A 13,135-nucleotide genomic window follows, 5' to 3' on the forward strand; every position below is an offset into this window, starting at 1 on the left:
AACGGAAGGTGTAATCTTCAAACTTTTATAGATAACAACTACAGGAATGCCTGTCACAAATAAGAATATCATGAAGAAGAAGAAGAATAGGAAGAAGATGAAGTAGAATTTGAAGAAGAATAATAGTTGAAGAAAAAGAATATGAAGAATGTGAAAAAAAGAAGAAGGTGAAGAAGAAGAAGATGAATAAGGTGAAGAAGAAGTTGATGAAAAAGATGCTGCTGCTGAGGATCATGAATGAGAAAGTGTGGGAGAAGTAAAAAAGAAGGTAAAGAGCATGGAAGTAGTGAAACATACATATCTGACAAAATATAACAAAGGTTAACATAGTCAATATCTTTGTAACTTCGAATGTCTTTAAAAAAAATGTATTCCTGCTATTCCATTTGATTGGGCTAAACCTCTATGCCTTTAATGTCTCCTCCACCTCCCCCAATGCATTCTACATTATTATTAGTTGTTTTTCTTCATGTAGAATTAACCTACAAGGAAATAAAGTGTTTTATTTTAATTCCGATATTTCTGTCCCATTGACTAGCATTGGTTTCCGGTATCAGAATCGGCGATATCCGATACTTTTTGGGTATCAGTCCGATCCAATCCGATCCGATATTTCACAATATCGGATGGTATCGCTCAACACTAGTGAAGAGCCAGTTTAGGGAACGTTAGTAGTGTTCAGGGACACTGCCTCAGGGGAGTGTAGGAGGTCTCCACGTCCCCGTTCCCTATTGTAGAGCCCATCATTGTAACTGTGTCCCCGGTGTTCCCTTGTTTGTCTTGTTGTTTTAGTTATTGACCTGCAGGTCGCGTCACACAGGACAAGGCTACGTGATAAATACTTTACATGTGGTGAATCCTGTCAGCAATACTTTACATGTGGTGAATCCTGTCAGAAATGGAATGATGTCTGTACAGGTTAGCGGTAAATCAGGCTTTTATGCCTGCAGGAGATCTTGAGGTAAAAACCTCCTCCACGTGTGTTCTGTTCTCCCTGAAGGCATTCCTCAGACTCAAGAACATTCTAGACTTGCCTGGAAAAACAGCTCCTCCTATTGACTATGTGACTAGGAGCTGGCCAATAGGAGACCGAATTCACATTTCAGATCCTTAGAAAACAATAATTCAGTCATTGTACACTTTCACCATTAGATGGCAACAGAACACAGCAAACGAGAAATGCATTGCATCTAAAATGAAGGTGACTCGAAATGGGGAATTACAGCTCACAAATAATGTAGAGAGCCAGTTAGAGAGTGAGCAGTAGTGTACAGAAGCTACTCACAATTCAGTATTACTTAAAGGGACAGACACACACTGGACTGGGTCACTACACATGCAGTAAGTGGCTTCAAAGACTTATTGGGGCGTGTGTAACTTTGGTGCATGGCAGGCCTTGAATTAAATGGATAAGAAAACAGTATGGGAGTATGAAATAAATAATGTGAAGTGGGTTTTCCTGTGGCCATCTATCACATTGCTTCAAAGTCTTAATGAGGTGCATGTAACTTTGGTGCAGGACAGGCCTTGCATTCAATACATAAGCAAACAGTATTGGAGTACCAAATGAATAATGTGAACTTGGTTTTCATGTGGCCATCCAGTACGTGGCTTCAAATACATATTGGGGTGCGTATAACTTTGGCGCACGGCATGCCTTGAATTCAATGGATAAGAAAACAGTATGGGAGTACCAAATAAATAATGTGAACTGGGTTTTCCTGTCAGCATCCAGTACATGGGTTCAAAGGCTTTTTGGGGTGCATGTAACTTTGGTGCAGGGCAGGCCTTGTATTCAATGAATAGGCAAACAGTATGCCAGTACCAAATAAAGAAGAATGGGGATATTTGGCTTAATGTGGCTATCTAGTACATTGCTTCAAAGTCTTATTGGGTTGCATGTAACTTTGGTGCAGGAAAGACCTTGCATTCAATGCATAAGCAAACAGTATGGGAGTACCAAATGAATAATGTGAACTGGGTTTTCCTGTGGCCATCCAGTACATGGGTTCAAAGGCTTATTGGGGTGGATGTAACTTTGGTGCAGGGCTTTAATGAATAAGCAAACAGTATGGAAGCACCAAATGAATACTGGGAACTATGGTTGCATGTGGTCATCCATGAGAACTGTTCAATGGGTTTTTGAGGGGTGTCCAACTTTTGGGCAGCCCTGCCACTCACTGCATGCGCAATAACAGTTCAAGCGATCCAATGTTTAAAGGGCACCTGTCACCCCCCCAGGGGGGTTTTAAGTAAAAGAGCCACCTTCAGCAGCAATAAGGCTGAATTCCGCGAAGGTGGCTCTACTGTTTCTGACCCCTAGTAATGCAGAAATATTGACTTTTATAGATAGGTCCTCACACCTGTAATGCGTCCCATAGGTATGGTGTGTCCCCCTGTATCAGCCGTCTGCCAGCCGTCCATCATGCCTGTCCTTCGTTTGGGCACCGCCTCCTCCTGTGCAGTGTGCCTGTGCTGTGACAACTCTAGCTGCAGCTTCCCCCATCCCCCTCCTCCTCTTTCTTTTTTCTCTATCAGCACAGCAGTGTCTGATGAGTTGACCTGCCAGTGACCTGCTTTTGTGCCCAGAGAGGAAAAAGAAAGAGGAGGAGGGGGATGGAGGAAGCTTCAGCTCGAGTTGTCACAGCAGAGGCATACTACACAGGAGAAGGCGGTGCCCAGATGTAGGACAAGCATGATGGATGGCTGGCAAACGGCTGATACAGGGGGACACATCATACCTATGGGACGCATTACAAGTATGAGGACCTATTTATAAAAGTCAATATTTCTGCGTTACTAGGGTCAGAAACAGAAGAGCCTCCTTCACAGAATGCAGCCTTAGTGCTGCTGAAGGTGGCTCTTTTACTTAAAAACGCACTGGGGGGGCGACAGGTTCCCTTTAATAATGGGAACAACAAAGCATAGCCGGATGATGGCTCTCTAAAAATATTGAGGGCCGACTGCTGGCCCTCTAAAAATAGACTTTGTGACTTTCAGAGTCCCTCCTTCATAAGTGATGCAGGATGTTTCTGATGATGTGTCACATGCCACATGGCCAAAGAAGGTTGTAAACTGTTAAAATGACATTTCCCAGTGAATACTTTTGTCTTGGTTGAAAGCAATGCTAAAGTTGAAAAACGCTATGTGTGAACAAAGCCCATGTGGTGGAGGAACATTTTTGTTTTGGGTTAATTATTTTGCCTAATATAAATGTCATTACCCTGGAAAGGATGTTAAGGATGTTCCTTAACATATTTCTCAGGAAAATCCATTTTGGTTTCTTTTTTGTATGTTTTTTGGTGCTCCTGTAAAAATGGCGTAAGACTCTGACAACATTGTTCACAGCTGTGACCTGGGAGTCAGAAATGCCTCCAGGGGCATTCCACATGATGTTCCCAATGCATTTGAGCACTGTTTCCATCATGTTCAGATGTTTTTAGACCATAAATGGACTCTCGAGGGGGATCGCGGCAAAAATATTCGGTTTTCCTATAGACTTACATTGGGCTTGTTGCTTGGGTGGAGCGTCCCAAGTATTCCAATATGCTCGACCCGAGCAACGAGCACCCAAGCATCTTAGTGCTCGCTCATCACTAATTTTGATGCTCACTCATCACTACCTACTAACTGCCAAATTCAAGAGACACTACTTTGTCCTCCTCCTCCTGCACCTGGCCTCTGCTTTCGACACAGTTGACCATTCCCTCTTAATACAGATTCTCTGATCGCTTGGCATCACAAATTTGTCCCTATCTTGGATTTCCTCATACCTTACAGACCGGACATTTAAAGTATCCCACTTACACACCGCCTCCTCATCTCTCCCCCTAGTTGTTGGTGTACCTCAAGGTTCAGTTCTAGGACCCCTGCTCTTCTTCATCTATACCTTTGGTCTGGGACAGCTCGTAGAGTCCCACTGCTTTCGGGATCATATCTATGCTGATGACACACAGAATTAAGTAACTGGTCGCGATATTACCTCCTTACTAACCAGAATCGCACAATGTCTGTCAGCTATTCCATCTTTCTTCTCTGATAGATTTCTAAAATGGAATTTTCATGGATTATTCCATGAAAGGCTTTTGCACCCTCATACATGTTCTCATTTGTAATTAACATTTTGGTGCACCCTATACCTCTCCACTCATTGCACATTTCTAAAATGTAACATGGATAAAACAGAATTCATTATCTTTCCTCAATTTCACTCAACACCCCAATAGACTTATCCATCAATGTCAATGGCTGCTCACTCTCCCTAATCTCACAAGCTTGCTACCTCTGGGTAACCCTTGACTCTCCATAGAGAAGAAAGCGGATAGGCACAATCTGTCCCGTGCAAAAAATATCCTTTATTGTGGCATCATATTACCAACAGCAGGCAGATAAAACGATGGAGCAAATATAGACGATGATCATTTCGCGCTTACTTTGAGCTTCAACAGGTCATATGTAGGAAAAAGCTCACAACATATTTAAAAGCAACCATTGCCCTTGTCCCACCCACCAAACATCAGGTGAAAGCATCTCATTAACTATGAACAAGTGGAAAGCAAAAAAAATTGCAAAAGAAGAATCATTAAAAACAAATAAAAGAATCACAAAACACAGTCATGTCGATTTTATCATTGAAACCTGATGGACCTTAAGCACAAGTCCGAATAATCCATCTAGCCTGCTTTCTTAATAATAATTTATTTAGGTCACCTCCCTGTGCAGGCATTTTAACAGTTTCAGTCCCTGCAACCGTAGCTTTGTCCTACATATGACCTGTTGAAGCGCAATGTAAGTGTGAAACGATCATCGTCTGTATTTGCTCTATCGTTTTATCTGCCTGCTGTTGGTATGATGATGCCACAATGAAGGATATTTTTGCACGGGACAGATTGTGCCTATCCGCTTTCTTCTCTATGGATACAGACTTTTTTCCATGGAAGTGGCACCCGTATTCCCTGATGTGTGTGCAGCTTCTTTAACCCGAGGTCATACAGCTGTGCCTTTGTCCTGCTTTTCTTCTATGGTATGTAACACTTGACTATGATCTCTCCTTTAAAAAACATATCCAAGCCCTTTTCACTTTCTGCCGACTCCAACTCAAAATATTTCCTGGATCCGCACATTCCTTAATGAAGAATCTGCAAAAACACGAGTGTATGCCCTCATCATCTTCCACCATGACTACTACAACCTCCTGCTTTGCTGCCTCCCCTCTCATACCCTACCAATCTAACTCCACTGCCTGACTAATCAACATACCGCCCCACTATTCCCCGGCCCCTCCTCTCTGTCAATCCCTTCATTGGCTCACCATTGCCCTTAGATTCCAGTTCAAAACCCTAACTATGGCTTACAAAGCCATCCACAACCTGTCTCCTCCACAGATCTGTGACTTAGTCTCCCGGTACTTACCTGCACGAAACCTCCGATCCTCATGCTCCATTATCCTCTCATCTCCTCTTTCCACAATACTACACAGATATCATAGGGTTAGGGTAAAACAGTGTGACAAATACTTTATTGAATGAAAACACGCAATAGCAAATAGAACAAACCCAACAATTACCTCAAGATGGTTCACATTACAGGGTCTAACCCTTCCGCTGATTTGCCGGGATAATGGTAGATGCTACGTTAGAGCTCCCAGGGTCGCTATTTCACCTGTGATACACACACAGAGAAAAGATATCGACAAGCATAGGGAGATGACTGATGACAGTCCTGTGTTCTTTCAGTCAGACCTGATGTACCCTAAGCTGAGATCCTGAAGAGTCACACCCTATGGCTGACTCACTGAGACAATAGTAGATGATACGACAGAGCTCCTAGGGTCGCTAGAACTAGAGCGGGTACAAAGGAGGGCAACAAAATTAATAAAGGGGATGGGGGAACTACAATACCCAGAGAGATTAGCAAAATTAGGATTATTTAGTCTACAAAAAAGACGACTGAGGGGCAATCTAATAACTACGTGTAAGTATATAAGGGGACAATACAAATATCTCTCCGAGGATCTGTTTATACCAAGGAAGGTGACGGTCACAAGGGGGCATTCTCTGCGTCTGGAGGAAAAAAGTTTTTTCCACCAACATAGAAGAGGATTCTTTACTGTTAGGGCAGTGAGAATCTGGAATTCCCTGCCTGAGGAGGTGGTGATGGCGAACTCAGTCGAAGGGTTCAAGAGAGGCCTGGATGTCTTCCTGGAGCGTAACGATATTGTATTTTACAGTTATTCTTAGGTTCTTTAGAAAGACGTAGATCTGGGGATTTATTCTGACAGAATTTTATAGGCTGAACTGAATGGACTAATGTCTTTTTTCGACCTTACTATGTTACTATGCTATTCCACCTGTGATACAGACACAGAGAATAGATGACAAGCATAGGGAGATGACTGAGAACAGTCCATAGAGTTCATACAACATCCAAAGTCACTTGATACGAGAGCCACCACCTGACTTATCTGACCATCTTTATGGAACCAGAGGATCAGCGGGTCCCAAACCTGGCTGTCTCCAAACATATCCATGGTTCAGAGATGGTCACTGGATCAGATCTGTGTCCTTCAAACTGGAGCTGACAACCCCTAGGTGAGTGTTTCTCAACTCCAGTCTTCAAGACCCACCCACAGGTCATGTTTTCAGGATATCCTTAGTATTGCACAGGGGATAATTTCAACACCTGCTCAAGTATTAATGCCATCACCTGTGCAATACTAAGGAAATCCTGAAAACATGACCTGTTGGTGGGTCTTGAGGACTGGAGTTGAGAAACACTGCCCTAGGTTGAGTCCTATAAAATCATAGATCCATGTCCCTCGTCATGGTGCCATGATGAATTGGCTGCAGTCCTGTCTCTCATCCATTGAGGGTTTATCAGAATGTCCGACTGGTAGCTCTGGGAGATGAGATGAGATGAGATCTGCTCTCTCTGTCTATAGTCTTTTTTTATACCCAAGGCATGTAAGCAATTACCCAGTGTCCTTCAGTCCACCCTCACATTCCTTTCCTCTTTACTTTAGAAATCAACATACTAGTTTCAGAATATAATGCACAATTAGCATATCAGCACACATCAGTAAGCAAAGATACACACAATGTACAAGTCACTATTACAGACATACACAGTATGTTAAATGGTATATCAGTTTGCCAGTCTGTCCTCTTGACCCACCAGAAATAAACACTTAAATCCACAAACCAATATACAGATAAAAAGTAATTCTTCTTGGTTTGCAAAAACATAGTCATCTGGGTAATTAAGATGCACTCTGGTGTCTTCACAGCCGATCCGTGCAAAAGTTCGAAGAAAGCCGAAGTTTGATCCAATATCCGGATCGCAGTTGGCCATGCAAGTCAATGAGTCCATGGAAAACAAAGGACTGATCTTGAATGACATCTAAGTGCAGTCCGATTTCCATGGACTGACAAAATGGAGAAGATGGAGATTTTTTATCTTCATTTTATCCTCATCCAAGAGAATGGGATCACACTATAACCACACTCTGTTAGAACTCTGATCAGAATTTGATTCACATAATTGGCCAAACTCTCTAGGATGAGAGAAAATACTGTTGTCTGTGCCTGCCCTCTAGTTTTATCAGTTGTATCAATAGCGACACAGAGATATGAAAGGCGGCATCAGAGTGTAATTGATTGATGCATTCAAGTATCCACACAGTTCTTTTCACTTTTGTGATGCCAAAGCTTGGGTTCAATCTCCCCCTCATCCACCTTTTTCTCTTTCTACCTCTCTCTTTTCTCTATTCCTCTGGTTTTTTTCCTCTTTCTTTTTTACACCCATTCAATTGGCTTGAAAATCAAATTTTTGAGACAAATTTTTCAAAGATGGCAAATTTGATTTTCAAAAGGTCATAACTAGATAGATGGTGCAGCACCAGCAACAGCAAAAAATGGACGCAGTTGATGCAAATCCCCAGACAATACCAAACAGTGACAATATACAAGCAACTCTGCTTTATTGACCCATTGTGATAGCTAATATTTTGTTCCAAATGTGGAACTAACTTGCGCACTTGGCTTGGGAAAGTCCCACACTTGGAACAAAATGACGCCATCACAACTGGTTAATAAACCATTTATACTTTTTGACCTTGGAGTGCTGCCTCTATTTGCTTGGATATTACCAAGGTTTCAATTTGCCTTGGGGGCTTTTCACCCACTATTTCCATTTTTAGCTGTTGCTGGTGCTGCGCCATATTTTTTTTTTCTGATTGATGTTAGATAGATGATACGTTGACGCATTCGCAGTTGGTAGTAAGGAACGCTGGACATGGCTCAAGAGAAAGTCTCACAATACTGAGCCAAAACGTCGCCATTTTGGGCAATTAAATAGCCACAATTTTTCACCCTCAACTGGTGTGCAGCCTTCGTTTTTTTTGTCTGCATTTGGAAGTTTGGTCATTGTCTTGGAGGCAAGACACCCAGGAATGCTTTCTGCCTGTGCTGTTTTTCATTTTCTTTTCATTAGATAGATAATAGATAAGTAGATAGATAGATAATAGATATATAGATAGAGAGAGACAGTTAGGTAGATCTAGTGAATGGGAGCATATGACAATGCCCAACACATATGATAAAATATATTGTAGAAATAGTGGGTAAAGTGTCACATACTGTACAAAAGCGTTTTATCACACTGCTATAATACTAATGCTATAAAACAATGCTAAAAGTGCTGTTTTAACTACCAAGTTTATGCTCTTTTAGAAGCTGCTCTGATTTGCTGCTTTGGCAAGTATCTATGTGCAAACAATTTTTACAAACGCTCTCCTATTCTTAGCTTTTCTGCTCCCCTCTTCCATGCTTCATGTTTGTAACTAATGCTTGAGTTTGGATTCTTGCTTGAGCAGCAGTTCAAAGTGGCTTCTCAAAGAACATGTTTTTTGATGTATTTTCTACATTAGGAGAAGCCAAATCCTAAATTATACTTCACCAACGAAAACCTAACAATGCTGGTTGCGGATCTCTTTGAAGCTGGTATAGAGACAACCTCAACCACCCTGAGATGGGGCCTTCTACTAATGATGAAGTATCCAGAAATCCAAAGTAAGAGACCCACCTTATGTGTGGGAATGTATCATTTTAACATTATTTTGCTTTTTACTAATTAAAACCAGACAGTGATAGACAATCTTTTCTCATTATCTGTATTTATATAATTCTCTATGGACTTTAGGAGATGCACGTTGTGATGTTACTACTAGAGATGGGCGAACGCGAACAGTAAAGTTTGGTGTCCATACTGAACACCTACTGTTCGGGTATGGACACCAAACACGGACTTCACCAGGACGTCCGTGTTACTGCTAGGGTTCGGCTGCCCAAACACCGGGGGTTTGTCATGCTGTCATGTGTATGGCAGCCCAGCAAACACTGCTTCTGATAGGCAGGGAAATCATCCCCGCCGATCAGAGGGCCATGGTTCCCACACTGTCAAAAGACAGTGTGAGCGCACAGCTGTGATGTGAGGTATAATGTTTTCCTTCAGTCACTGGTGTAAGCTGATGGGACTACTGATCCCATCATCCGACACCTGTAGCCACTAATTACAGTGAGAGCAGGAGTGGCGGATGGGGGGGTATTCATCACTCACTCCTGCGCTCTAAATAAATAATTTAAAAAAAAAATGGTATGGGTCCCCCTGTACTTTTGCTAACCAGCCAGACAAAACTCACAGCTGGGTGCTGCCACCCCTCAGCTGTCAGCTTCAGCTAGGCTAGTTTTCAAGAATAGAGGGGTCCCCACGCTGTTTTTTCAATTAATTAAATGGGGTACCCTCATTCTTTACAACCAACCTTGCTAAAGCAGAAAGCTGGGGGCTGGTGTTTTCAGGCTGGTAAGGGGATATGGATATTGGCTCCCCAGCCTAAAAATAGCAGCCTGCAGCTTCCTACAAAAAGCACATCTATTAGATGCAACAATTCTGGTGCTTTGCCTGGCTTTCCCCCCTTTAGCAGTGGTAAGTGAGGTTCATATTTGTGGGGTTGATGTCACCCTTGTAATGTCAGGTGACATCAGACCCACCAATTAGTAATGGAGAGGCATCTATAAGACACATATCCATTACTAATCCTATAGTTATATGGTAAATAAAGACACAGCCAGAATAAAGTCTTTTATTAGAAATAAAGCAAAACACAGCTTTCTATTTTTACTTGAATGCCTAATTCCAGTGAAGCCCTCATGCTCCTGTAATAAAAGTAAAATAAAAAAACTAAAATAAATAATACCTGTCTGTCCTTCTGTCCCATGCCGTAATCCAAGCCTGGGGGATGAACAGTTTTCAACCTGGACGGTGCCAAGATGCCACCGTCCAGGCTGAGAACCACTAGTGACTGAACTGCTGCAAGCGCAGCCTCAGAGACCGGTGGTGACATCATCAACGTTAAGTCCGATCACTGAGGCTGCTTTCCCAGCCAGGCTGAACTGCGATGTCCACGGTGAGATCCCCGCTAGCACCATGAGAGCTTTTCTCATGGTGGTAGCGGAGGCCTCATTGAGGTCACCGCAGTTCAGCTAAGCTAGAAATTGATGTAACCTCTATGAAGTCAATACTCACAGCAATTCAGTTACCAGTAGTTCTCAGCCTGGACGGACGCATCTTGGCACTGTCCCAGATTATAACTGTTTCTCCCTCAGACATCGATTATGGCGTGTGTTATGATTCCACCACACGGCGGGGAAAGAAGGTGCCACTGAGCTCCACCCCCCCGCTGACCCTACCTACTTGCCGGTCCCACCCTAGCCGGTGGGCGACAACTGGGCGGCGGTCCCTTCCTCGGCGTAAGTGCAGGGAGCTACAGTGAGGGTAAACCGAGGGTGGAATTAATGCTGGAAAACCTAAAGGAGACAAGCAGCAGCAAGGAGGGCTACAAGAGTGATACTAAAGAGAGAACGAACCTGAAGGGTTAATCCACGAAACCCAAAACTAACACACCAAACAGTACTAAACTGTCAGCAAAGACAAAGCGGAAAGCTAGAGTCCAGAGGTACTCAGACGAAAGAGAGACCGGGAGGCTGTCAGAGGTTGTACCGGGCAGCGCAGTGGAGAAGGCAGGAATCCGTACCACAAAAGAATCACCGGCAAGGAGTGAAAGCCCTGAGGAGTGCTAAATAGGAAGAAGGCGGGACATACGAACAGGAAACAGTGAAGCAGCCAATCACCAGAACGGGGAAGAATGATGAACGAAAAAGAACTAGTTGATCAGAAACTGAATATTCTGACTGGCTGTGTGGCACAGCCAGTAAGGCAGCGAAACTTGCTGTGGAACCCAGACTAGACCCCGGTACGAATCCTGACATTACCCCCTCCTTTATGAGGGCCTCCGGACACTCACCCGGGGAAGGCTTCTCAGGAAAATCGACATGGAACCTCCTACACAACCTGGGGGCATGAACCTCGGAATAAGACACCCACGACCTCTCCTCAGGGCCATACCCCTTTCAGTCCACCAGGTACTGCAGGACCCCACGAACTTTCCTGGAGTTGAAGATCTTTCTTACCTCAAACTTGGGGTGACCAAGTACAACAGCAGGAGGTGTGTCAGCAGGACAAACTGGAGGTACATAAGGTTTTAGGAGAGAAACATGGAATACCCTATGCACTCTCATCGCCTGGGGGAGGTCGAATTTGACAGAAACAGAGTTGATTATCTGAGATATTTTAAAGGGCCCAATGTACCGGGGAGCCAGTTTACCAGAGGGGACTCTCAGTTTCAGATTTTTAGTAGAAAGCCACACTTTCTGCCCAACTTCAAAGGAAGGACTTCTCCTCCGCTTCCTATTAGCAAAGCGGCACTGTGACTCATGAGCTTTTTTGATGTTGCTTTGGACCTGCTCCCAAACCGACCGCAGATCAGAGGAAACAATCTCTACCTCAGGACTGTCCAAGGGGTCCTCAGAGAAAGAACTGGATTTAGGGTGAAATCCCATGTTGCAGAAGAAGGGAGACATCCCTGTGGAAGAGTTCACCCTATTATTTATGGCAAACTCTGCCAAGGCAATAAAAGATGCCCAGGTCTCTTGCTTATCAGCCACATAGCAATGTAAGAATTGTTCAAGAGCTTGATTGGCCCGTTCTGTCTGCCCATTGGTCTCCGGGTGAAAGGCCGATGAGAAAGCAAGGGAAACGCCAATTTTACTACAGAAAGCTCTCCAGAATTTGGAGACAAATTGGGTACCCCTATCTGAGACAATATTAGAAGGAATTCCATGCAGCCGCACCACATGATTTAGAAACAAGGGGACCAATTGCTTGGCGGATGGTAATTTGGGTAAAGGAATAAAGTGCGCCATCTTACTAAAGCGATCTACCACAACCCACAAGGTAGTTATTCCCAGGGAGGGAGGTACATCAGTAACAAAGTCCATGGACAGATGGGTCCATGGCTTGGAGGGAACAGGTAGAGGACATAGTTCTCCCAAAGGCCGTGAGCGGTTAACCTTAGACCGGGCACAAATGTCACACGCCTTGACATAGGCAGTGGCATCCCGGCGTAAAGTCGGCCACCAAAAATTTCTGGAGATTGACTCCATAGTACCCGAAATACCAGGGTGACCTGAAAGAGGAGAGTTGTGGTATTCATTCAGCAGTCTCAAACGCAAATGACAGGGAACGAACCATTTATTATCAGGAGAGCCGGACGGAGACAAATGTTGAAATTGTTTAACTTCAGCAAACAAATCAGAGGTATTAGCAGCCAAAAACACTTTCTCAGGTAAAATGGGAACAGGTGGGATGTTTGACGGTTGTTCAGGCAAGAAGCTTCTAGATAGCGCGTCTGCTCTGGCGTTTTTGCAGCCGGGTCTGAAAGAAATCACAAAATTAAAACGTGAAAAGAACAACGCCCACCTTGCCTGTCTTGGATTTAGCCGTTTGGCCGTTTTGAGATATTCAAGATTCTTATGGTCGGTGAGGACAGTAACAGGATGTTTGGCCCCCTCCAGGAAATGCCGTCATTCCTCAAAGGCCAACTTTATAGCGAGCAGTTCCCTGTTCCCAATATCATAGTTTTTTTCCGCTGGGGAAAACTTCTTTGAGAAGAATGCACAGGGTTTCAAATGAGTCAAAGACGAAGTCCCCTGTGAAAGTACTGCCCCCACCCCCGCTTCCG

General features: G+C 43.7%; 1 protein-coding gene across 2 annotated transcripts in view; it reads left to right on the plus strand.

Moving 5' to 3' along the window:
* Nucleotides 1-13,135, plus strand: part of LOC141098586 (cytochrome P450 2C5-like) — a 306,296-nt gene that overhangs the window by 216,609 nt on the left and 76,552 nt on the right. For both annotated transcript variants that reach the window (XM_073586497.1, XM_073586496.1), the window contains exon 7: nt 8,927-9,068. In XM_073586497.1, coding sequence (XP_073442598.1) covers nt 8,927-9,068 — 142 coding nt within the window. The remainder of the gene's footprint in view (nt 1-8,926; nt 9,069-13,135) is intronic.

Source organism: Dendrobates tinctorius, unplaced genomic scaffold, assembly GCF_039654945.1.
Source record: "Dendrobates tinctorius isolate UK_male_01 unplaced genomic scaffold, ASM3965494v1 ptg000093l, whole genome shotgun sequence".
Classification (NCBI taxonomy): Eukaryota; Metazoa; Chordata; class Amphibia; order Anura; family Dendrobatidae; genus Dendrobates; species Dendrobates tinctorius.